Raw genomic sequence first — 26,093 nt, 5'->3', positions numbered from 1 at the left:
AAAAAAAGCTAAACAAAAATTCACACATCCTGAAACTCATATCCTACTTAGAACTCTCTTTAAGAAAAATAAAATAAAATAACAATACCAAATAACATATTGCCCTTGAAAGGATCTTTGCAGTGAGGACCCCTGATGTTTAAATTATATTAGCCTCGTGATAAATCTTTCTCTGAGACAATGGTATTTACTTGGACTTCTCAAAGGAAATAAAGAGATAATAAGGGAAATATGCATTATATATATATGATCACCATACAGGTATAATCACCTGTGAGTCCAATATCACATCACAAGGATCCCCAATTATTCCTTTGCATTAATGGGAAAAGAAAAGAGGTAAGAGGGAAAAAGTAGAGAAAAGAAAATATAGGAAATTCTTTCTACAAAAATAATTATTTCATTTGTTCAGACTCATTCTGTCAGGAAACCAATACAATTGTGAAGATATAAATTTAATGTCAAAGGGAAAAAGAAACAAACAATGAAAACATCAAAAAGTACTAAAAAAGAAAACTGTTGACAACTGGATATTAACATGTGTTAAGATTATTATATTCCCGCAACTTGAAAATATTAGGAAAAATCACTAAAAATTAGGTATTCAACACTTATTATAACCTCAAGTTCTGCTACTATTTTCATTAGATTATCAAGAGACTCACAATTTTTCAAGGAAATCTGCTGCAGATAAATATTTTTATTTCCTTGATATGATTCCAGAAGGTTGGTGGAAATTGGAGTGTGTGTTAGGCACTTTCAGAAGTGTTGGATTGCACTTAGTGTCAACATAAAAAATTGCATCTCACAACATTAAACAGGCTAGGCAGACTTTATTCAAGACCATCACAATGGAAAGAGAAAGAATTCAATTTTCTGGAGAAAAAAGTGTTGGAGTAAGCTGGTGGAAAAGCAAGGTGGCACACTATCGGGAGCATTAACCAATGGGGGCAATATTTCTGTGACTGGAAATATTTCCTTTTTGTTTTCCTTAGATGAGGCCATCATGCCTGGTAGTTGATGCCTACCGAAGTTAGGTAGGCTTCTATCTCCTCACTGGCATGGCGAGGCAGGTGCACCCTCTTGTACCAACACTATGTTTCAAAATGATAGCTCCCAAGTCCTTGAGAAATGCCCCAGGTTTTGGAAAGTAAATTTCACAAGATGACACAAGAATATCTCCATGTGTTTTGAAAGGGCAGGCAAATATTGTACAAAAACAAGTTCGTAAAGAAACTGCTCAAAGAAAAGAGAACTCAAAATCTTATAGTTGGGAAAAAGTGTGTGTAAAGCATAATGAATGGAATATTAAGGCCATCATTCTCAATGCCAATAACTGATTTTACAATCCAGATTGCTTTAATAGACTAGACTAGTAAATTCCTGTTTTTTTTTTGTTTGTTTGTTTTGTTTTTTTTAAATTTTTTGACAGGCAGAGTGGATAGTGAGAGAGAGAGAGAGAGAGAAAGGTCTTCCTTTTGCCGTTGGTTCACCCTCCAATGGCCGCCGCGGTAGCACGCTGCGGCCGGCGCACCGCGCTGATCCAATGGCAGGAGCCAGGTGCTTCTCCTGGTCTCCCATGGGGTGCAGTGCCAAAGCGCTTGGGCCATCCTCCACTGCACTCCCTGGCCACAGCAGAGAGCTGGCCTGGAAGAGGGGCAACCGGGACAGGATCGGTGCCCCAACTGGGACTAGAACCCGGTGTGCCGGCGCCTCAAGGCGGAGGATTAGCCTAGTGAGCCGCGGGGCCGGCCTGTTTTTGTTTTTTCTTCTCCTGATAGATAAAATTGGGAATGGATATCCTGAATAGACAGGTGGGTGGATAGATAGGTAAGTAGATAGATATGTTAGGTAGACAGATCTCTTTAAATATTTATTGAAATAATTTTAGAATGTTTAACTTTCACTAATGCATGTTTACATTTTATTCTTTAGAGACATCTGTGAGAATTTATTTTTTTCCGATTTCTTTTCTATCAACCATTGATATAAAAACAATTAAAGGAGAATAGAAGGTCTCTTTTCAGGAAAACAAGGTAATACAAAACAAGGTAATTACCGCAAGCAAAAACCTTCTGCTAGTACTTCTAAGATGAAAAGCAATTGCTAGTACTGACTGCCATAGTTTAATAATAATTAAGTAATTGATATTAGCAATGTTGCTTTACAAGCCTGGCAAAAGGATTACTTGTACTTTTGAGAGTTCACAGACAGCCAGTATATTTACAGGATAAATATACTCAAAAATAGGAATTAAAATTATAATTCCTTATATTTAGTATCTACATTATCACCACTAATTATAGTCTATTTATCTAATTCTCAATTAGCTCAATTAAAACAATGACCATCTCTAATAATTACTGTTATACAAATAATCATAGAATATTATAAATGTACTTCACTAAATCTTATTTTCAAGCATACCTTTCTTTAAAGCACATTTTATTTTAAAAATTTAAAAAAGATATCTTGACATAGCAATTTTCTCATGTAGACATTTTAGAAAAAAAAACACCACGGGTCAGAAATTTATCCTTAATGATTGGTAATCTATGTTACAAACCATTTTACAGACAAGTAACTAGCTTCTAAATATCAGAAGTAAATAGAATTCTTTCTCATGTAAAATTGCAGATTTTATAGTTGTTTGCTCATGGTTATTAAACCCATATGGATATTATCTCAACTCTTTATATTAACCATCTAGAATGGGTCATTGGTTTCCAAAATTTGTTACATTTTGGAACCTACTAGATACCATTAAGAAATATTAATATTTGGCTTCTATTTTCATGTGGTGATTTGATTACTATGTTGTATGTGGCACGTGTTTTGGAATTTTAATAACTTCCTAGTCACTTCTGTAATGTAACAAAGTTTGGGATCCACTAATCTAGAATGTATAAATTCTCATTTAGAGAAAAACTTGCACTTAAATTGTCAAGATGCCTAACACTTGTCATAGACAAATAAATCAGAATGAATTTAGAAACGCAGAGTAGACTCACAGAGATTCCGATTTTTTTTTTTTTTCCCCAGGGGAGAACATGAAATCAGTCCCCTACTGCCACCAATTGGGGAAATCACAGGGGTCAGCACATCTGGAATGCAATGGATAAGCCTCACCTTGGGATGATTTTCCCAGGATGCTAGTGTTCAGGTGCAGCTATCCTAATGAATTTGGCTGTAAGTGTAGCAAGCCACAGTTGTCCCTGGGAATTCTAACGTGTAGTTAAGGCTGAAGATTGATAATCACTGAATTAAATATCCCATGTATAGCTTGTGAAATTATCAATATATATGTAATTATCTCTATCTATGATCTATCTATTTATATATTTTTTTATCTCATCACTTCTTCTATACTGATACCCTGAGGTGACTAGATGGTCAGTTCAGATGAATTCAGTTCCAGATGACTGAGATGGTGTCTCTCCTCCTCCTTCTTTGTTGCTCCTCCTCCTCTTCCTCTTTCTTCTCATTCTCATTTCTACTCTTTTTTTTCTCATGCTTCCTCCGGTTTCCCCAAAGATTTACGATGCGACTTTCTTCCCACATAGTACAACTGAGCTCTGCTATATGTTGTCCCATTCATCTACTTAACAGGCACAAAACACAGTGACAGCATTGTGAAAGTGGTTAACTGAGTTACAGGGATAATCTCACAATATCAAGGTATTGGTAGCTAAATGTCTTGGAAATTCAAGTTTGTTCATCTTTACAGTAATCAAAAAGGGTTTAATTAAACTAAGAAAATGAGCAAAGTCTGGAGGAAGAAAACCAGTCTTCTTTTGGTGCGATGTACATCTGTGTGTTGTACACTCATGACTATTTGTGTTAGAACTCACTTCTAAAATCATCAGACCACTGCTGCTACCTATTATCTCAAAAATTGGTTACTCTAATGATGGGATTTTGGAACAGAGACAACATGAAAGCTAAGGGCTGATTGTTGAAGAAAATCCCCCTTTGTCTCTCCCTGCCCCACACTTGTACAACAAATTGCCTGTATTAGATGTGTTCACTTCTGAATATACTATTAGATTTGTGATGTGACTACATAGAGGTTTTATCATTTCTGTTGCTTTTGTACCTGCAATACTTTCTTTGTATTTGGGTTAACATTATTATTTACTCAACTTCTAACAATATAATTGATGTGATATTTCTCACTTCAATTAATTTGTAAATTGTGTTTTACAATTACACCAGAACTAGCCAATGGCATCAAAACAGTTGCTGTTGTTTGTTTATTACATGTGTCTTCAACATAATATATATGTAATTTATATTTTAGTGTTATTTTTATAACTATAGAAATATACATAATAATGTATATGATGTTTATAAACTGTATCATATTAGCTTTTATGCTCAATTTGAAGACCGTCTATGGCCATCATGCACCCTTATTTTCTAGCACTAAAAATTTTTCACTTTTTTCTTACCACAGTGCCAGTTAGTGAATTCACTATAATCCCATGCTGGACATCAATAGAATCGTGTATATATAAATGTAGATAAATTTGCGTTTATACACATGTGTATCTCATTTTAAATCTGGTGATCTTTGGTATATTCTTTCATAGACTGAATACTCCACCAGGATTGTATTGATAAATAGCAATTAATTTTGGTTGTTGTTGTTAGTGTTGTTATCTGAAGACAGAAAAACAGAGACAAACATAGAGAGTCAGATAAAGAGATCTCCCATCCACTGCTTCATCCCAAAATATCGCCAATAACCAGGGCTGTGCCAGACCAAACAGGAGCCTGAAATTCCATCCAGGAGCCTGTTTAGCACTTGAGTAATAACCCCTTTACTGCTACCCTTTAGGGAACAACTCAGTGAATTTATTCACTATTTTGTGTGTCCTTGACAGGTTTGGAAATGAGCAATGTAATTTTTTAAATTATAAAAATAATACAGTTTGTAGCAAAGAGTATAATCATTTCTCTTCTGGAGCTGAGAATTGTCTTTATTAAAACCCTAATATTTGGGGTTCCAGGAAATGTCACCCCAAGCCAGATGTAAAAACTTCTAATTTAAAAATTTTCCCCACTATCTATTTTTGAATCATAGGAAGGCTAATTCACATATAAACAATGTTTGTGAAGAGTTGGCAGATGGAGATGTGAAAGAGCAAGACAAAATGAATAGAATTTGAGAATCATAAGCATACATATTTTAAAACATAGATTCCAGGAATATATTCCTTTATATCTTGTCTCTTGGTAGCAACGTTTTCTTTCTATCATATGATATTTCCAAATGACTGAGTATCCAGTGTTTCAAGGTTTGGCTCATTTAAAAATGTTTGCTTATTTATTTTCATGTACTTCAAAGGCAGAGAGAGATAGAGGACAGAGAGAGATCATCAATTCTCTGGTTCACTCCCTAAATCACCAAAACAGGGGCTGGGTGAGGTCAAAGCCAGGAGTCAGGATTGCCACTTAGGTGGCAGGGGCCCAAGCACATCAGCCATCATCTGTTGTCTCCCAGGATGCATTAGCAGGAAGCTGGATGGGAAGCAAAGGAACCAGGACTTCAAACCACACTGTAATGTAGAACGTGGGCATTCCAAGCAATAGCATAATCCACTTCACTATAATGCCTGTTCTTCAAGGTGTAATTCATTTTAAAAGGATATATTTCATGTATAGTAATGAAAATATATATGAGAATAAAAACCGAACAATGCTACTTTAGAGGAAATCAATCTTAAAGTTATTCAGGAGAATTTGAAGCAGCACTTCAATTTCATGTGTGTATAATTAATTGCTGAACTTTATGTTGAGGTTTTTTGTTTGTTTTGTTTTGTTTTGTTTCTTTTTGACAGGAAGAGTTAGGCAGTAAGAGAGAGACAGAGAGAAAGGTCTTCCTTCTGTTGGTTCACCCTCCAAATGGCCACTATGGCCGGCATGCTGCGCCAATATGAAGCCAGGAGCCAGGTGCTTCTTCCTGGTCTTCCATGGGGTGTAGGGCCCAAGCACTTGGACCATCCTCCACTGCACTCCCGGGCCACAGCAGAGAGCTGGCCCGGAAGAGGAGCAACTGGGGCAGAATCTGGCACCCCAACCGGGACCAGAACCTGGGGTGCCGGCACCGCAGGTGGAGGATTAGCCTAGTGAGCCGTGGCACTGGCCTATGTTGTGAATTTTAATTAAACATATTACAGTCATTTGGATTTTAAATGCTAGGTAAAATACAAAGTGAAAGATGTGAGGAATCAATATAATTCCAGAGTTTTTGTTTCAGCTGTATAAAAGCTTTCTTAGTATATGTGTAAGAGTGTTTTGCTTTGATCTACAGGAAAATGAACTTTTTATAAAGGGCAATTCTACTAATTAGAATCCTGCACAGCTTTCTTTTTTGCTAGTGTAGTCATTAAATTGATTTTTCCAGTCCATCATGTAATTGTTCCAACGATGGAATCCTGCTTTCCACTCTTGTTCTGCTTCATCAATATTTCCTGTAAAACATGGAACATAGGATGCATTAATCTAAATTTTTATTTATTTATTTATTTATAAAATATTTATAAAATAAGAGTGGACAGTGAGAGAGAGACAGAGAGAAAGGTCTTCCTTTTGCCGTTGGTTCACCCTCCAATGGCCGCCGCGGTAGGCGCGCTGCGGCCGGCGCACCGCGCTGATCCAATGGCAGGAGCCAGGTGCTTCTCCTGGTCTCCCATGGGGTGCAGGGCCCAAGGACTGGGCCATCCTCCACTGCACTCCCTGGCCACAGCAGAGAGCTGGCCTGGAAGAGGGGCAACCGGGACAGGATCGGTGCCCTGACCGGGACTAGAACCTGGTGTGCCGGCGCCGCAAGGTGGAGGGTTAGCCTAGTGAGCTGCGGCTCCAGCCTAATCTAAATTTTAATCTCTGTTTGTATTACTTGAAAAATAATTTTGATTACAGATGCCATTTTCTCCTAATATATTACATGGCCATTTTTTTATTATTCATTATTTGTTATCAGCTTCTTTTCTAGAAACACTTTCATTTCATACTGTGCATTATGTGAAAATACAAATAACAAGTAAGTTGTATAATGTATATATGAAGCACAGAAATATATAAATAAAAAAGTAAGTCTATATATTGCATTATGTCAAATTACATTAGAAATATTGTCTTCAGTTTTCAGAAAAACACATAGATATTCATCATCTTGACTTTGCTTAACACAAAAAAACTCGCTTAATGCATCTCGTTTACCTCTGTAATTACACAGCAAAGTATTATTTCTGATAAAAATATTTATTTATGAATATTTATTAATGCACAGGGATAATTTTGTAATTGTCATTCCATTTGGATTTTACATTCATTACAATATATTGTAATTCCAAACAATGGTTAGACATTTGTCCAACCACCAACTAAGTGAAAGTACTTTATTAATTGCTTTGTCCAATAAAAAAATACTAAGGCAATTTTCATTTTAAAATAGTTTGCAATATTCAGAAATAATGTGAAGCAGTGAAATAAAAAAAGTTCTCTGTATAAAGAATTTTAAGACTTATTCATTTGAAATAAACAAGAATGAAGTATTTAAATTTTAGAAATTCTCCAATTATTATTTTAACCACATATTAATGTACTTGAAATAACTAAATCTGAAGAGGCTAGAAAATAGTTTAAATTACTTAAATCTAAAATGATTTTATACACTTTCGGTTTAATTTACTATTAATGTTTTAGGATGCAGAGCCATAGTCATTAAACTGAAGACAAAATTTTAATTCTACATATCCCAAAAATAGGGACTAGCAATTTTTAAAAATATACACATTTTAGTTAGAAATCTTTGAAACTAATTATAGCTTTATAAGATATTAATTTGGAAAACACAACGTAGTGACTCATTTTAAACTTATATAAAAGTCAAAATAATTAAGGCATCTGTATAACCGTTCATATATTTTGAATATATTTAGGTTTGAAAAGTTCATAATGCATGGACATTGTACAGATATTTGAGAATTTATATAAAACATTCCACTTTTATGTAAAAATAGTTTTTAAAAGGTCAATGACTTGGCCGGCGCTGTGGCTTTACAGGCTAATCCTCCACCTTGCGGCGTGAGCACACCAGGTTCTAGTCCTGGTTGGGGCGCCGGATTCTATCCCGGTTGCCCCTTTTCCAGGCCAGCTCTCTGCTATGGCCCGGGAAGGCAGTGGAGGATGGTCCAAGTCCTTGGGCCCTGCACCCGCATGGGAGACCAGGAGAAGCACCTGACTCCTGGCTTCGGATCGGCACAATGCGCTGGCCGCAGCGGCCATTGGAGGGTGAACCAACGGCAAAAAGGAAGGCCTTTCTCTCTGTCTCTCTCTCTCACTAGCCACTCTGCCTGTCAACAACAACAACAACAACAACAACAACAAAAAAGGTCAATGACTATAATCTTTTTGTGAATAATAGAGCTCCGCTAAAGCATCACAAAGCAGGAAATGTGGAGGAAATATGCTAATCCCAAAGGATCCACTTTTACACTCAATATATGATAATTAAATGTTGCTTTAAATGTTTTGCACAAAATAAGGATTTGAAATTTCAGGAAGAGTAAAATTTTGGATATAACAAATATGTCTAATAATTTGCCATTTGGGGGCCGGCATTGTGGCATAGCATGTGAATTGATGTCTGCCTCATGGGCATCCCATTTAGCACTTGCTCCAATCTGGATGCTCCACTTCTGATCCAGCTTCTTGTTAGTGTGCCTGGGAAAGCAGCAGAAGATGGCACATGGACTTGGACACCTGCTACACAGGTGGAGACCTGGATGGAAGTTCAGGCTCCTTCGTTTGACCTGGCTGTTGTGGCCAACTGGGGAGTGAACCAGTAGAATGAGGATCTTTCTCCATCTGTCTTTCTCTCTCTCTCTCTCTCTCTCTCTCTCTCTCTCTCTCTCTCTCTGTGTGTGTGTATGTGTAACTCTGCCTTTCAAATAAATAAACAAATCTGGTAAAAAATTAATACATTTAAAATAATACAGAAAAGTTAAAGATAAAATAACAAGGACAAGTATATAACATTAATATAAATTTTAAAAAGCTTGGCAATATGAACAGCAGCCACTGTAACAATCAAGGCCTAAAAGTAAATATAACTGATTGCTCACAAATAAGATGAAACTTCTTCAAAATTCATAAAACTTAAAATTCTGCGTTTTTTCCCTAAAGAGCATCACATTGAAACATAAGAAATCATAATAATATATTTAGTGACGTATTTTATTACTGCATCTTGTCTTGAATGAAAAAAACATGATTTATTCTTAAATGCTTTCACACTCAAAGAAAACAATACTTTCAGAATAACTTTTCAAATAATAAATAAAACATAAATAAGGTATAAAATATCAAAACAAATAAATTGAAAAGATGTCAGTATATTCCTGATGCAAATACTCTGGCAAACAAAAGCAACTCTTCAGATGAATGTACTACCTTAGGACAAAATTGTTATGTTTATACCATATGATAGTCTTACAAATTCTAAAAGATGTATGCAGTGAAAGATATCGCATTTATGAAACAATAACCAGAGCATGTCAGTCTCTCATTTGAAGTTACTAAATAGTTTTCCTTAAGATAAAATTCAAATTTCATAGCATTATGCATAAGACAGTTCATCCCTGCTCCATGCTTATCTGGCTTCTCTGTACTTTGTCTTCCTATTGAAATTCAGTGCAAATATCCTCTTGCCTTAGATGCTTTCCTTGGCTCTGTACCCTGAGTCTAGCCTCTCGCTGTAGATGAGCAGGCCTTTTCATTCTCATTTGTGCAGTTCCAGCTGCTAGTGCTGTTCCTAGATGCAGGGTAGGTTTTGTAAGGCTTCTTAAACTACCTGATGAAAAACTGAAAACAGTAAAATGATCATATTTCTGAATATGCTTGGGATAACCTGTCTTAAAAATGTGTTCAGAAATGAGATGTAATTGCCTAGGAAAGATAATTGACTTAAAACAACCATAAATGTGAATGTATAGCTGTTTAGGAATTATTTTCCTTTTCTCATTTTGTTGCATTTTCATGCTAATGAATATTAGGAAATTTTGGTTTTTTATTTTATAAAAAATCTGAATATTTTTATTAGTCTGTAACTTGTTATTTATTTATTTGAAAGTCAGAGTTACACAGAGAGAGGAGAGGCAGGGAGAGAGAGAGGTCTTCCATCTGATAGTTCACTCCTCAATTGGCCTCAAGAGCCGGAGCTGCACCCGTCCGAAGCCAGGAGCCAGGGGCCTCTTCTGGATCTCCCATGAGGGTGCAAGGGCCCAAGGACGTGGGCCATCTTCTACTGCTATCCCAGGCCATACCAGAAAGCTAGATTGGAAGTGGAGCAGCCAGGTCTTGAACCAGTGTCCATATGGGATACCAATGCTTCAAGTCAGGAGGTTAACCTGCTGCGTCACAGCGCTGGCCCCAGTCCATATCTTTTTAAAATGTTATTATCAGAGGTAGGGTTTTTAATAAAAATTGATACTTGTTAAGACAATTGCTTCCGTATCAGACTGCCTGATTCAATACTTGGTTGTGGCTCCTTACTGGTTTCCTGTTAATTCAGACCGAGATAGGCAGCCTTGAAGGATTCCTATAACAGACCTGGGAGACTTCTATTCAGTCCCCAGATCCCAGCTTTGGCCCCAGCCAAGCCCTAGTCATTGTGGGCATTTGGTGAGTGAACCAATTAACAGGAGTTTGTTCTCTCTCTCTCTTTCTCTCTCTCTCTCTCTCTCTCTCTCTCTCTCTCTCTCTCTGTGAATCTGCCTCTGAAATAAATACGTACTGGATGAGAAGACAGACGCTGACTAGAAACAGGAAAAGGAGGCACCGCGCAGTGAAAAGGGAGGAGGTCCCCAAAGCACAGGGCTCAGAACACACCACAGATACAAGCACTGAAGGTGTCACAGAAGTACGGGGGTCACCAGCTGGGGGCGGCTGCGAGATTAAGTTTGGGGAGACAGAAAAGAACTGGGGGAGATACCAGAAAAGGGACAGCATCTGCCATGGCACCAAAGCCACAGCCATGACGCTGGCTGTTGCCACTTAACCCGAGGGTGGCCACCTGGCTTGGAATATCGCTCAGGGCTCAGGGCCATGCCAGGCGCTCAGCTGTGCCAGGAAGCAGAGGCAAGGAGAGGTGAGTACTGGGCACACAAGTGTCAGCCATGTGGCAGAGGCTGTGGTGAGACCCACATTCCCAGGCCAGGGAACAGGTGCTACAGGCGGCTGAGCGGCAAGCTCCTTAACCTGAGTTCGTCTTAAAGGGTGAGGCTGAGAGAGAGAGAGAGTGTTGCCCTGGACCTTGCTGGGAGTGGCCACCACAGCCAGGCCTGGGGTTTGGGGTCACGTGCACGTCCTCGGTTTGCTGGGGTGGCACCCAGGAGACAGCAGCTGGGCGACTTGCTCAGCTCCCCCTCCTCATCGGGTCCTGGCTGCTCCCGACTTCCCAGCAGCCTTGCTCTGCGAGGAAGCACCTGGCCTCTCTATCGGGAACAGAGGCGGCAGGGCCAGCCTCAGTGCCATCTGCCTCTGCTCCTCACTTACACAGCAAAGGAACAATCACATCTTGGCACGAGGGCACGAGGGATAAAGGGCAGGTGCACCTGGAGTTCACACTCGCTACAGGAAACAGATGGGTGCCTCAAGTCCAAGCCACTGGGCAGCCCCATTTCCCGTGTGGAAGGGTCCCAGCTGCCCTCCAGGCCCAGGCTGAGGCCGGCAGGGACTGACGTGGGCCCAGCTCAGGAAATGCTGGGAGGAACACATGACGTTTGGTCCTTGTGGCTGAGGTTGTGGCTCGTAGTAGTTTCTGTAACATTTTCCTTTATTTGTAGAGGCAGTCAGTGTGATGCAGCAGGTTATGGAATTGCTTGGTATCATGCATCCCAGCTCAGATCCACTGGGATGAAGCCCCGCCTCTGCTTCTCATGAAGCTTCATACTTAAGCACATTGGAGGCAGCAGATAATGGCTCAAGTAGTGAGTCCCCGTCTTCTACGCGGAGTCCCCAGTGCAGTTCCTGACACCTGGCTTCTGACTGTCCTAGCCCTGGCTGATGCTCTCTTCTGGGGAGTGAATCAGTGTGTGGAAGATTGATCTCTCAAATCTTTCAATAAAAACGAATAAATAAACGTTTAAAAATTCATGAACACTTCAAGCCACATCATTTGAATAACACTAATTTTCAAAACATTAAAAATTTAAAAATTAACAAGAAAAATATCGGCTAAGTCATGACTTGTGTTCTTGATCTATGTAATCCTTCTACATTAATTATTTACAAAGCCTAAACATGCATTGATTTTATTAGATGTAATATTTTTATTATTAATGATACTTCATTGATGTTTCATCATTGTATGCACTTAGGGTAAAATATAAAAATCATATTTAACATGAAAACCTTTGTAGAGGTAAATTACTTGAAAACTATTATAAAATATAAAATCTTGTTTTCCAGCCACATGGGAACTAGCCATACCAGAGCAAGGTATGGTTTTACATAAAGCTCAATGTTGCTCAAGCTAAAATGTTGTTCCACATTTTAGGAAGGAGTAGCAGCCTCCCCAAAACTTTGGAGTCCATGTGTTTATGGAACGTAAGTATTTGGAGAAATATTTTTGAAGCACATCTTTAAAAATTATTAGTATTTAAATTTCATTTATTGGCATATCACTTACAATATGTCACAGTAGCTTGAGCCAAAATAGCTCAGTGTGGTTTATCATAATTAAGTCATTTAAAATCATCTCTACTATCTCCACTCATTTTTGCTCAAATTAAGTCCGTCTCATATAAGAACATTTTAAACAAAGCTTAAGAATATGTAGTTTATGATATGCTAAATGCTATCAGTTTGGGTCTCTTGGCAGATTAAGCCCATTACCTCATTGCTATTCATTCTCAGAGGACACAGGGCAGCTTTGTTGCTCTGCCAATGGCTGCAGAAGCCCATCTCTGGGTATAGATTGTGCCATAGAACATTTGGTAATGCATATAACACTGGTATATGAGAAACATCTCCCAAACAGATGGAGAAGATAATTGTAATTTTGGTGGTAATGTTTTAGAATTCAAAGTCATATTAAACAATCAAATAAAGCTCTGAGACTCTCACATTTGTTTGAAACTATCCCCCAATGTCTCCAAACAATAAACCAAAAGCATATACTGTTTTGTGATGTTCAGCACAGAACCTGAATATGTCAGGGTGCTGTAAGCAGACTGCCAAACTATGAAGGAACTGGGCAGCATTATGCCTCATCATTGAAAGTCAACTATTTTACTTGAAAAATAAAAACAGAAAATAGACATTAGGAACTATTTCGGCTCTAAACAGCTGGGCATTTTAAAAATAGGTAGTGAATTGGATCTATGTGCCATTTTTCACAGGGAAGATTAAAGGAAGATAAAACATGTTTAATCACTCTAAAATATTTTCTTAATAATGGATATTGGAAGTATTTGATAATCTGAACTGATTTCACTAATATTTCCTTACTCGTAAGCAATAACTTCCTATTGATTGGTTAACTAAATTACAACCTGCTTATGAGTGTGTGTAATGTAATATATCTGTGCCATTAATAAATGTTTACGAGTGCAATATATTCAGAACATTTAGATTATGTGTTTTAATATGTAAATTTTATAATTTTTCCCTTACTAGGAATCAGGGATTCTTACTAACCAACCAACAAATTTGCTTTTACCTATAATATTTATATTTTACTGTTTCATGTCATGATTGATTATATATATGTATAGTCTAATGTACATTAAATTATATCTCTTTGAACTTTTTGGGAAATTAAGTCAATTATTTCATTATTATTCATGCTCAGAGGACAAAAGGATGGCTCTGTTACTCTGAAAATGAATCTATATTTAATATTAATCTATAAATAATATTAATTTAACTACCAGTTAGTTGAACAAAGATAGGCTGAATAAGAAGTAGCATGACATTTTATTTTCCCTACTACATTTTATCTTTGGGAAAATTTATATTTAATTTTTCTAATTTATTTTTATTTGTTTATATAAAAGGAATAGATTTCATGTATTTCATATATACAGCTTTAAGAACATAATGATTCTTTCCATGCTTCCCTCCTCACTCATCTTTTTTTCCTTATTTTTCTCTTAATTTTTGTGATTACATACTTTTTTTCAACTTTTATTTAATAAATATAAACTTCAAAGTACAACTTTTGGATTATAGTGGCTTTTAGCCCCATAACCTCCCTCCCACCTGCAACCTTCCCATCTCTCACTCCTTCTCCCATACCATTCTTCATCAAGATTCATTTTCAATTATCTTTATATACAGAAGATCAACTTAGTGTATACTAAGTAAAGATTTCAACAGTTTGCACCCACACAGAAACACAAAGTATAGAGTACTATTTGAGTAGTTTTACCATTAATTTGCATAGTACAACACATTAAGGACAGAGATCCTACATGGGGCATAGGTGCATATGACTGCTGTTGTTGATTTAACAATTGACACTCTTATTTTTGACGTCAGTAATCACCCGAGGTTCTTGCCATGAGCTGCCAAGAATATGAAAGCCTCTTGAGTTCGCCAACTCTGATCTTATTTAGACAAGGCCATAGTCAAATTGGAAGTTCGCTCCTCCCTTCAGAGAAAGATACCTTCTTCTTTGAGGGCCTGTTCTTTCCACTGGGATCTCACTCAAAGAGATCTTTCATTTAGGTCATTTTTTTTTTATGCCACAATGTGAAAAAAGCCTTTTTCACAGGCTTTGCATGCCTGTGAAACTCTCATGGGCTTTTTAGCCGGGCCCGAATGCCTTAAGGGCTGACTCTGAGGCTAGAGTGCTGTTTAGGACTTCTGCCATTTTATGAGGCGATGACATACTTTTAATTTACTTTACAATCTCAAACTTAATCATCCACTAAATAAAGAATTCAGTAAGTAATAAGTAGAAAGACTGCTGTTCCTCAGGAGTAGACAAGGGCTACAAACAATAGCCAAACCACATACACATTGCATTTTTGTTCTCTCTATATTAATTACTAAAGTGTTTCACATGCTCATATAGTAAACACTCAAAAATATTGATTTGATATAAGTTCATTAATAACATGTATTCATTGAGATCAAGTAACCAGATTGTCAAACATATATATTTATTAATAGTATCTCTGTGCCTCGGATAGTCTGCCAGTTTCTCCTTCTACATAATCCATACCATATTAATTAAGCAAGCAATAAAAAAATACACACCTGTCATTTCCAAGACCTTGGGGAAAAATAGTGTCCAGAATCGGCATTGTTGAGCACGTGGTTTAGTGTATATCCTTGGTGACTCTGTATTCAAAGTCAGATATTTTTGTTCAGTGCTTTTGAAGACTGGCCATCTTGTGCCATTGTTCTGGGTCCCATTTGGATTACTATATAATTAAATAGAGATATTACATTTCAATTGAAATATTTGTTAGAAAAGAATTTTTTTGACTTTTAGCAAGAATATTTCATCAGTCCTGAAAAATGTAGCCTATATTTTCATGATATTAAACATAGGTGAACCGGTTTTAGTGTTTTTAAGATCTTCAAGCATGTATCAGTTAAAAATCCTAGGAGTTAAAATCTAAAGACAAGTTTATCACATGCATTTCTTTTTTTTAAAAGGCTTATTTTTATTTAAAAGACAGAATAAGAAAAGACAATGATAGAAAGAACTCTTCCATCTGCAGGTTTACTCTCCTGATGACTACAATTGTTGGAGCTGCATCAAGCTGATGCCAGGAGCTAGGAACTTCCTTCTGGTCTCCCTCATTCATGTCAGGGGCCCAAGGTCTGTGCCACCTTGGGATACCTTCTCAAGTACTTAGTAGGGAGGTGGATTTGAAGTAGAGCAGCCAAGACTCTAACCAGAATTCTGATATGGGATGCTGGTGTCACAAACAGCAGTGTAACCCATTGGGACACAATGCCAGCAACTATCATATGCTATTCTGTTTAACATAAAGGAAGAAAAGTATTCTGTTTCAATGAAATATTTCATCATTCACATTTAAATATGTTCAAAAGTGTAGTGTTATTTTTGTTTCATTTTCTTCCTATATCCCAGTCCTAATCTTTTCACAGTGAACATTAAATTGTGTATACAAAATTATCTCTTGCATCTGTGTATTTCATTCTTTTGTTTTTATCAAGACTTTCTGAGTTTGAGACTGATTACCCATCATTCCTAAACAATAACCTCATTACTCGAGAAACAATCTTAAGTCTCAATTTTAACTTTGTCTTATTCTCTCATATATCTGCTCTCCTATTGAAAACTTTTTAATCATTACCCACTGACTTCAGGTAAAGTTAATGAACATAATGGAACTCACATTTTCAAGCTTCTTTTCAGATATTCTTTTTGTAAACAAGCCAGTGGGAATTAGAAACAATTCCCTATTAATTTCTTCCTCTATTTTACTTCATATCTTTTTTATAGCTAATATCTCTATTTGGAATTCTTGTATTCCCTAGCCTCAAGGTTCAAAGTCCGTTGAGAATATTCATGTGGTTTTTGCTGGTATATCTTGTATGTATAAGTGTGATTTTTTGATGCATATCAGTTGACTTTTTTGATGCTTGCAGTTTTAGTTAATTTATACTTTTGTAGTACTGAGTTATTATTAACAAGATAGCATGAACAGAAATTCAAAGAGTATTTTTTAAATGACTCTAAGTAGTTAGTCAATAGTGATTCTATGATTTCTTTGCATTTATCTTTGTTATTATTATGAGTCATAACATGATCTTGGCTCTATAAAAATAAATAATTGTGGTGAATTTATTTCCCCGAAGGGATTTATAACCATTATATTCATGAAAATAAAGGACAAACAATATCAATCTAAACCAAAGGGAACAACTTATTAGAAGAGGCAAAAATCACCATATACTTGAAAGAAAATTATTATGTAAAGGAATTACTGAATCACTGAGAGGAAATGCAGAACCGAAACCGAAGAAGGAAGTGGGAAAAACTAGGGAAAGGGAACAGAATTAACATACACATAAAGGATAAATCTGCTTCTGAGGCAACTGTCTATGAAAAAAAAAAGATTTTCTTGGATTCTAGGCTTAAGGAAACAACACTATGGGAGTTATATATTTAGGTGTTTTTTTTTTTTATTTTCACATTATCAGATGACACATCCTAGGAAAATGGTTCAGATTTTAGCTTGCAGGCATTTGCATTCTTGAAGAGTTTTTGACTAAATAGATATTTTAGAAATATTGATATTAAGATGGTTTTTAGAATAATTAAGAAACATAAAGCAGTCACAAGTACTTTGATAATAAATGGAAGACTAAAATGATAAGGTTAAATCATTTATCCCATTCTCTTAGATTCATTTTACCTTTAACAGAATTATATAAGAAAAACCTCAGGTGAGGTTTTAAGAAATTCAGCACATAGAGATTAGTCTTTGGAATGGATGTTTATATGTTAGTTAGGACACCTACAATCCAAATCAAAGCACTTGGATTCTATTCCTGGCTCTAATCTTGACTCCAGCGTTCTGCCAGTTCACATCCTGGAAGGTTTTAGGTGATAGCTCAAATATGTGAATCCTGCCATTCAGAAGGAGAACATGAATGGAATCCTTGGCTTCAGACTTTGCCCTGGCCCAGTCCTAGCCATTGCAAGCATGTGGAGAATGATTCAGAGGATGGGCACTCACTCTTTCTTTCTCTCCGTGAATCTGTCTGCCTCTCAAATAAATTTAAATAAATAAAAATTTCAGCACACAAGCTTATTTATCATTCAAACAGCATCTGTAGACTATGAATGCATACAAATCTGGCAATAGAGTTAGCATATATTTGGCTTTATTTTTCTCCAAAAGCTTCAGAATCCAATAGAGTTTGGAAAGAGAAGCAGATATTCATCCAGCATGGTTACATGCAGGCAGATTTTGCCATCAAGAACTTGTATAGAATTAGACCCATAAATTAATATTTCTTCATAGAATCAGAAATACTCAAACATTAATTCAGGAGCTTTAGAGATAAATAGCTTTCTGATGGACTAGTTGATTTGTGTAGGGATTGATTTAAAGAATTATTAAAAACCAGAGCTATTCAAGCTAAACCAATATTATAGCAGGATTGAAACCTCCTGCTTTAGGGAATTATTTGAAAGAGGTCAAGAAGAAAATTTCTCCAGATCACAGGTGGAACACTTGTCTTGGCGAATTATGTAGACATTATCCTTTCTTTTAAACCTGTAGAAACTAGAATGCACAGCTGCTGAATCCTGGATATTAAACCAGGAGGACCATCATGTCTGATTCCGTACAGCAATTCTTGTATTCCTAAAGTACCCACTTTCTTTTCCTTCTACTTTCACTCTAATTAATTTACAGCACCATGTTAACTGCACATCCATTTCTGGCTTCTGTAAATGGTGACTTAAACAGAGCTGACTTGTATTTGAGTTCAAGAACAAAGTGTTAATGGCATTGCCAATGTTCATTTAAGAAACTTTGTCCTATGAAATAACTCATGACATTCCAAATTGTAATCCAGAGATGATAAAATTGCTTTGATTATAGATATAGGTAGGGTTTTCAAAAAATGATTGAAATAGCTATTGAGGTGATAGAACATTTTAGACTATAATTTGAAAAAATCTCCAAAGATTTCAAAACTTAGCAAGGCTATGATTCTTTGTATCAATTAAAAACTTTGTGAAATATAATTTACTTCCCAGATACACAATTCTGAAACACTATGTTATTCTAATCTCAGAATTATAAGTTTCAGCATCTTGACTTTCATATTTCTCAAAAACACTTTCTGTTCTTGTCAAAAATAAGCTATAATACCTAAAGTTCTTGACAAAATAGAAAAATATATGTTCTATTTTTACAGTCAGGCTATTTTTCTACTTTACAGAATACCAAAATGGAAAGATCATCCATATGGTTTTCCTTTTAGGCAGGTTTGAAAGACAAGGCTTATTTAACCAAAAAGGCAAAGAATATCTTCTTAACATTTGTGTTACCAAAAATTACCTGCCTGTCATTGATATTGGTCACACATTTGATAATCCACTTTATGAGCAGGTTAAAACCAAGACAATAATTGACTCAAGATGTTCTATTATGAGTAAGTATGTATTTAGTTTCTTGTATAAATTTTCTTGGGATTATGGAATCCTGATATTTCCTAGCCTGGTCCTAACACAGAAATTAAGATTAATCTTGATTGAGAATTCAGACAATTATTTCTATAGAAGCAATATAGCGATTTTCAAGTGAATATATTTCAGAGTGCATCAAAACATAGCATTGAAACCATTGATGGAAATTGAATGTCCTGCTGAATTATGTCATTATCATAAGAAGTCTGCCAGGAGATTATTTATATTGGACAATTTCTTAAATATGACACATTCAGTTTTGTATCCCATGTCATGTCACACTTAAATAAAATTCTATTTTAATTTAATGAGTAGAGGGACTATGAGAAAATTTGATTTTAGAAAATAAATTTATTCATTGAATCAATATTCATCCAGTATGTACTATGTCAGATGTATTTGAACTACAGGAGATTCAACAGACAGAATAAATTTTTTGCTTTTTGTAGATTTTATTCTATGGGGAAGATAGACAATAAAGTGTTTCAACAAAGAAATATATATTACATTAGACAGTAAATGCTAGAGATAATCAAAAAATGAGGGTGGGGGACAATAGAAGAATGAAAGTGAGCATCACTGTGTATGTGGAGAGGTCATGGTGAGAGGGTAGATAATACATATTTCCATTGGCATTTGTCTCAAGTTCATGCACAGTAATATAAATCTATGAATCTGATACCATTCCTGATAGTTCAGGCCAATGAGGTGACTCAGACTGGGAATGGTCACACTGATATTCTTAGGACACTACTCACCCTGAGTGAAATGGCATCATATGATTGGAAGGCTGGTATTTCGAATTGTGGTACCAATCTGCCTTCCTTCCAGGCATGGGGACAGCTGAAGACTGAGTTAAAATATGTGAGCAACAATTAAATCCATCATGCCTACATAATAAAATTCCACTTATAACTCTGTACATAAAGACTAAGCTATCTGCTTGGGTTGCAAGACCCCATCTAAGAACTGCCACAATTGATGCCTTATGGACAATGCATCCCTGAGGACAGGGAATCAATGCATTTGGAACCTTTGAAGGCCAATATCCCATTCCATGTCTGTCTCCTTGACTGGTTCTGATTTGGATGTTTTGCTGTATAAAATTGTGATTATAAATATACAACCTTCTTGATTTATGTGAATAATTCTAGTGAATTAGGAAACTTGATGGAGTCCAGTGGGAATCCATATTTCTAGTTTGCTAATCTGCAGTGAGGTAGCCGTGGGACCCCTGAACTTGAGACTGCTGTCAGAAATCTTGGTTTCACTTGCTGGTCTGGAGAACTATACACTTGAACCAGATTTTATCTAACTGAATAAGGCTGATGTTTAATAATTGAGAGGAAAAGAATTTAGGGGTAAATATTTGAAGAATAGGGGTGACCCATGCAGTTGTGTGAGAGAAGAGTATTTCAGCAGAAGGAATATAAAATAAAGGCCATGAGTTGCCATGTGCCTTTGGTTTTCCAAGGAAAGCAGATAGTACAGTGTTGTCCTTGTGGAATCAGCCATGGAGGGAGTATCATGAGATGAACTTAGAGGGGTAACAGGCCACCTTAGTTAGTGTCCTGTAGAACTTTGAAAGGCTTTTGAACAAAGATCAAGATACCCTTTAAGTTATTTAGAAGATCATCTGGCTGCTGTGCTGGAAATAGTCTACAGAGGGATCAAAGTCAGAATCAGGGAGTCCAGTGAGGAGGCTACTAGAATAATTAAGGTGAGAGATGATGGTTTATTGGACTAGGAAGATGGTAGTAAAAACTGAAAGGAGTGATCAAATCTTGCATATATTTTGAGCATAGAGGCCTTAAGTATGACTAATAGATTAAATATGAAAAGGAAGAGTGCAGTCAATGATGATTCTAAGAATTATGGCCAAATGGAGTTGTCATTACTGAGCCAGGAAAGACAGCTAGAAGAGTATGCTCAGACGGAAATATCAACAGTTCAGACATTTAAACAAACATACTCACACATCATTTTCACAGGTTAAATTTTAGACACAAATGGTATTGGTAAAGAGCACCAGCATCCCTTATGGGCACCAGCTCTAATCCTGGTTGCTCTACTTCTTACCCAGCTCTCTGTAAATGCGGCCAGGAAAACAGTGCAGAATGGCCCAAGCCCTTGGACTCCTGCACCCAGATGGGAGATCGGAAAGAAGCTTTTGGATCCTGGCTTCAGCCTGGCCCAGTCCTGGTCGTTGCAGCCATTTCTGGAGTGAACCAGCAGATGGAAGAGCTCTCTCTCTGTCTCTATCTCTCTCTGTAACTCGCTCAAATAAATAAAATACACATATTTTTTAAAAGCTTTATTGATGGAATCTCTGCATTCTAGATGGACTCACAAACTCTTTAGTACAATGTTCTCCCTGGAGATCTAAAAGTGTGATTCAATTTGCAAATTTCAATACAGATATGACATTTAAAATGTATTAAATATATTAATTCATATGAGGTAGGCTACCTGTTCCTTCCCAGGTATTTGTTCTATTCTCATCTTATTATCTTACCTTTTTAGAAGTTGTCCTTATATTCCAGTTGGAGCAGGCATTCTTTTTCTCCTACTATAGTTTTATCTACTTTAAGTACAAGCCATTTTTTCCCTCTTTTCTCATTAGAATGTAAGTAGATTGCTTTGTTGAAAACTGAAACTGTGCATAAATCATAGTGTAAGTTAAGAAAGAAGACTAGAGGCCGGCGCCGCGACTCAATAGGCTAATCCTCCGCCTGCGGTGCCGGCACACCGGGTTCTAGTCCCGGTCGGGGCACCAGATTCTGTCCAGTTTGCTCCTCTTCCCTTCCAACTCTCTGCTGTGGCCCTGGAGTGCAGTGGAGAATGGCCCAAGTCCTTGAGTCCTGCACCTGCATGGGAGACCAGGAGAAGCACCTGGCTCCTGGCTTCGGATCAGCGTGGTGCGCCAGCCTCAGTGTACCGGCCATAGCGGCCATTGGAGGGTGAACCAAGGGCAAAAGGAAGACCTTTCTCTCTCTCTCTCTCTCTCTCTCTCTCTCTCTCACTGTCCACTCTGCCTGTCAATAAATAAATAAATAAATAAATAAAGACTAGAATGAGCAAGCAGCATCATAACTGATATTTTAAGCTAACTCTTTCTCCTTTGACTATAATAAATATTCATATTTAAAAAGCAACTCTGGGCCGGTGCTGTGGCACAGCAGGTTAACACCCTGGCCTGAAGTGCGAGCATCCCATGTGAGCACCGGTTCAAGACCCACTGCTCCACTTTCAATCCAGCTGTCTGCTATGGCCTGGGAAAGCAGTGGAAGATGACCCAAGTCCTTGGGCCCCTGCACCTGTGTGGGAGACCCAGAGGAAGCTCCTGGCTCCTGGCTTTTGATCGGCACAACTCTGGCAATTGAGGCCAATTGGAGAGTGAACCATCAGATGGAAAACCTCTCTCTTTTTCTCTCTGACTTTCCTCTCTCTGTGTAACTCTGACTTTAAATAAATAAATAAAACATTAAAAAATAAATAAATAAAAAGTAACTCTACAGAAAAATTATATTTCATAGGTGATAATTTCTTCATTTGAGGAAAATCAATATTGTAAATTAACTAATGAGAAATTCTACTTCAAGTAACTTTGACAGTTTTAACATTTGCCTCACATATACACTATTTTTATGTGATTGTTTATTATTCAAATAAAATAATTTGCAACATAGCACATAACCTGTATCTAAAAGATACACATTTTAAAAATGAGAAGATGATATTTATTATCCCAAGAAAAAATTAAGAGCCAATTGAGCAAAGAGGAGATTTTAAAAAAGACATTCAATTACGATCATAACCAGCAGTAGTGAGATCAAAGGAGAGATTCACAAGTTGCTTCCCTTTTATTTATAGAGAGAACAAATAAGTTTTCTCTTTGTATTTAACCACTGTTAAACACGAGTTTATAATATGATCTGTTTAAGGAAAGTATAGAGACACAGATGAAATAGTGATACTGAATAAAAAGAAAAATATAAAGTGTGACTTTTCTCAAGATCATATTCTGAGTTTCATTTTATGTAAAAGAAATTGGCTAAATGGGGGTGTGAGATTCATTTCAAATAGTTTTTATTCTTTCTAGAGAAATGTTCTATGACTGTAATATATGTATTTATAAATCTGACCAAGTCCCATTATTTATTATATTTAATTAAGTATTCTGTTTTTTCTTTCTTTATTTTTAGTTTAATTAAATAATTTATATAAAGGGAAGATATTTCAATTATTTCACATATACAGTTTTAAGAACGTAATACTTCCCACAATCCATCCCCCTTCCTTTCTTATACTTTCTGTTAATTTTATAATGACATACTTTAAATTTACTTCATTTTTTAAATTTTATATCTAAATGCTATAAATTTCTGTATTTTGTATATAAGGTTTTAAGAACATGATGGATCTTCCCACCCCACCCACTTTCCCTCCCTTGTTCCCACTCTTTCACTTACTTCCTTATTTTTCTTTAAATTTTTGCAAAGATTTACTTTCAATTTATTTTATGATCTCAAGCTTAATCCACTACTAAATAAAAAATTCAACACAAAGTAGAAAAAAGCCCTGTTTCTTAGGAGCATAGACAAGGGCTATAAATCATAACCAAATCTCAATTTCACTCATATACATTACATTTTTTGTACTCATATACATTACATTTTTTTGTATTCTATATATTAATAACCACAATCATAGAAAACATGATATTTGTCTTTTTGGAATGGCTTATTTCATTAAGCATTTCAGTCTCCAACTGTGTCTATTTTGTTGAGAAAAACATCTGTATAGTCTTTAAAATTGAATGAAGATGACTTTCTTAAACTAAATAAATTAATTATAAAATTTTCATAATTATATTCCCAAATAAAATGAGTTAATTGTCTATTGAATTCCACTAAAGTAACTTGTAGTAATTCATGAACTTAATCATAATGGCTACATTTTAAAAACGCAACCACAATAACCTAGTATGACTGATTAGTTTTAATGTCATAATGAATTTTATAATTTTCTGTATGACTTTAAGATGAGTCTATATAAAGACAAATGAAATAATTCAAATATTTTCTGCAAAAATACACATATACACATACTATCTTAGTTTATCTGGGCTACTGTAACAGAACATCATAATTGAATCACTTATAAAAATAGACATTTATTGTTCACACTTCTGGAGATGGAGAAGTTCAAGATCACTGACAGATGTTGTTTGTGAGGGCCACTTCCTATTTCACACTCAGCAGTCTTCTCCTGGGTCCTCTCAAAGAGGAAAGGGAAGGAAGGGAATTCTTTGAAGTCTCGGATTTAAGTACAGTAACCCCATTCTCGCATTCTGGAGGACTCTATCCTCATGACTTAATTACTTCCTAAAGTCCCCAGCTCCTAATAATATCACATTAGTAGTTAGGATTTCAGCATACTATTTTTAGGGGGAAAAAAAAAATTCTCAGTTCCTAGAACATGCAAAAAATATGTATGCATTTACATGCGTGTATAGTCTACAATTTGAATATTAAGAATATAAAAACAATTGAATGTATATCACTTACATAAAAACTTAATTTTGGGGGCCAGAACTGTGGGCTATCAGGTAAAGCGCTGCCTGTGATGCCGGCATGCCATATGGTCACTAATTTGAGTCCCAGCTGCTGTACTTCTGGTCCAGTTCCCTGCTAATGAACTGGGAAATGTAGCAGAAGATGACCCAAGTGTTTGGGCTCCTGCACCTACGTGGGAGACTTGGAAGAAGCTCCAAGTTCTTGGCTTTAGCCTGGTCCAGAGCTGGCTGTTGCAGTCATCTGAGTGTTAAATAGCAGATAAAAGATATCACTCTCTCTCCTTCTCTCTCTGTAACTCTAACTTTCCTTTTTTTTTTTTTTTTTTGGACAGGCAGAGTGGATAGTGAGAGAGAGAGACAGAGAGAAAGGTCTTCCTTTTTGCCATTGGTTCACCCTCCAATGGCTGCTGCGGCCGGCTCATCGCGCTGATCCAAAGCCAGGAGCCAGGTGCTTCTCCTGGTCTCCCATGCAGGTGCAGGGCCCAAGCACTTGGGCCATCCTCCACTGCCTTCCCGGGCCATAGCAGAGAGCTGGCCTGGAAGAGGGGCAACGGGGATAGAATCCAGTGCCCCGACCGGGACTAGAACCTGGTGTGCCGGCGCCGCAAGGCGGAGGATTAGCCTGTTAAGCCATGGCGCTGGCCACTCCAACTTTCAATATTAATTAATTAATTAAAACTTAATTTTATAGCATATCATATTTTGCAACTTAATATCACGGTGTCATCGCTTCTCTGCCTTTTGGCTAAGATCAAGTGTAATATCACGGTGTCAAATAATAATTATATTAAATTTTTTACTTAAAAGAGAATTAAATGTTATTTATTTTTGCATGCTTAGCACTGATAATAAGCCTAAGCTCAAAAAATACTTGTCTAAACAAGAATGAGTGTACAGCTTCAAAACTTTGCCTATATTTTGAATAAGTTCAATGTCTATTATAAAATATAAAGTTGCACAATATTAGAAGAGTGAAATCCAGTTTATTCTCGTTCATCAAGATGAAGACAAAGTCCTCCTTTTTATCTTGTGTTTTCTTTTGCTACTACCATTATTTTCTCTCATATTATGAACTTCTTCTTTGTGAATGTAACTAAGAAATATTTGAGGTGTTTACCTGTTTCATATTTTATTAGATTAAAACTTTAGGGGGCAGCATTGTGGTACTGTTGCTTAAGTGACTTCTTATGATACCAGCATACTATATCAGAATGCCAGCTCAAGTCCAGGCTGCTCTGCTTTGATCCAGTTCCCTGCTAACATGCTTGGTAAACATCAGATGATGGCCCAGCCATCTGAGACTCTACAATCCATGTG

General features: G+C 36.5%; 1 protein-coding gene and 1 pseudogene across 1 annotated transcript in view; one reads left to right on the top strand and one right to left on the bottom strand.

Moving 5' to 3' along the window:
* Nucleotides 1-6,351: 6,351 nt before the first annotated feature.
* Nucleotides 6,352-26,093, bottom strand: part of BCHE (butyrylcholinesterase) — a 75,146-nt gene continuing 55,404 nt past the window's right edge. Inside the window, exons 3-4 of the mRNA XM_062178109.1 lie at nucleotides 15,274-15,440; nucleotides 6,352-6,476 (exon numbers count right to left, since the gene is read on the bottom strand). Of these exons, the coding sequence (XP_062034093.1) occupies nucleotides 6,352-6,476; nucleotides 15,274-15,440 (292 nt within the window). The remainder of the gene's footprint in view (nucleotides 6,477-15,273; nucleotides 15,441-26,093) is intronic.
* On the top strand, nucleotides 25,502-25,639 carry LOC133752363 (U2 spliceosomal RNA; annotated as a pseudogene).

The sequence above is a fragment of the Lepus europaeus genome, chromosome 2 (assembly GCF_033115175.1).
Source record: "Lepus europaeus isolate LE1 chromosome 2, mLepTim1.pri, whole genome shotgun sequence".
In the NCBI taxonomy this organism is placed as follows: domain Eukaryota; kingdom Metazoa; phylum Chordata; class Mammalia; order Lagomorpha; family Leporidae; genus Lepus; species Lepus europaeus.
Note: the sequence above shows the minus strand (reverse complement) of the source record. Positions and strands in the feature narration are given on the sequence as shown.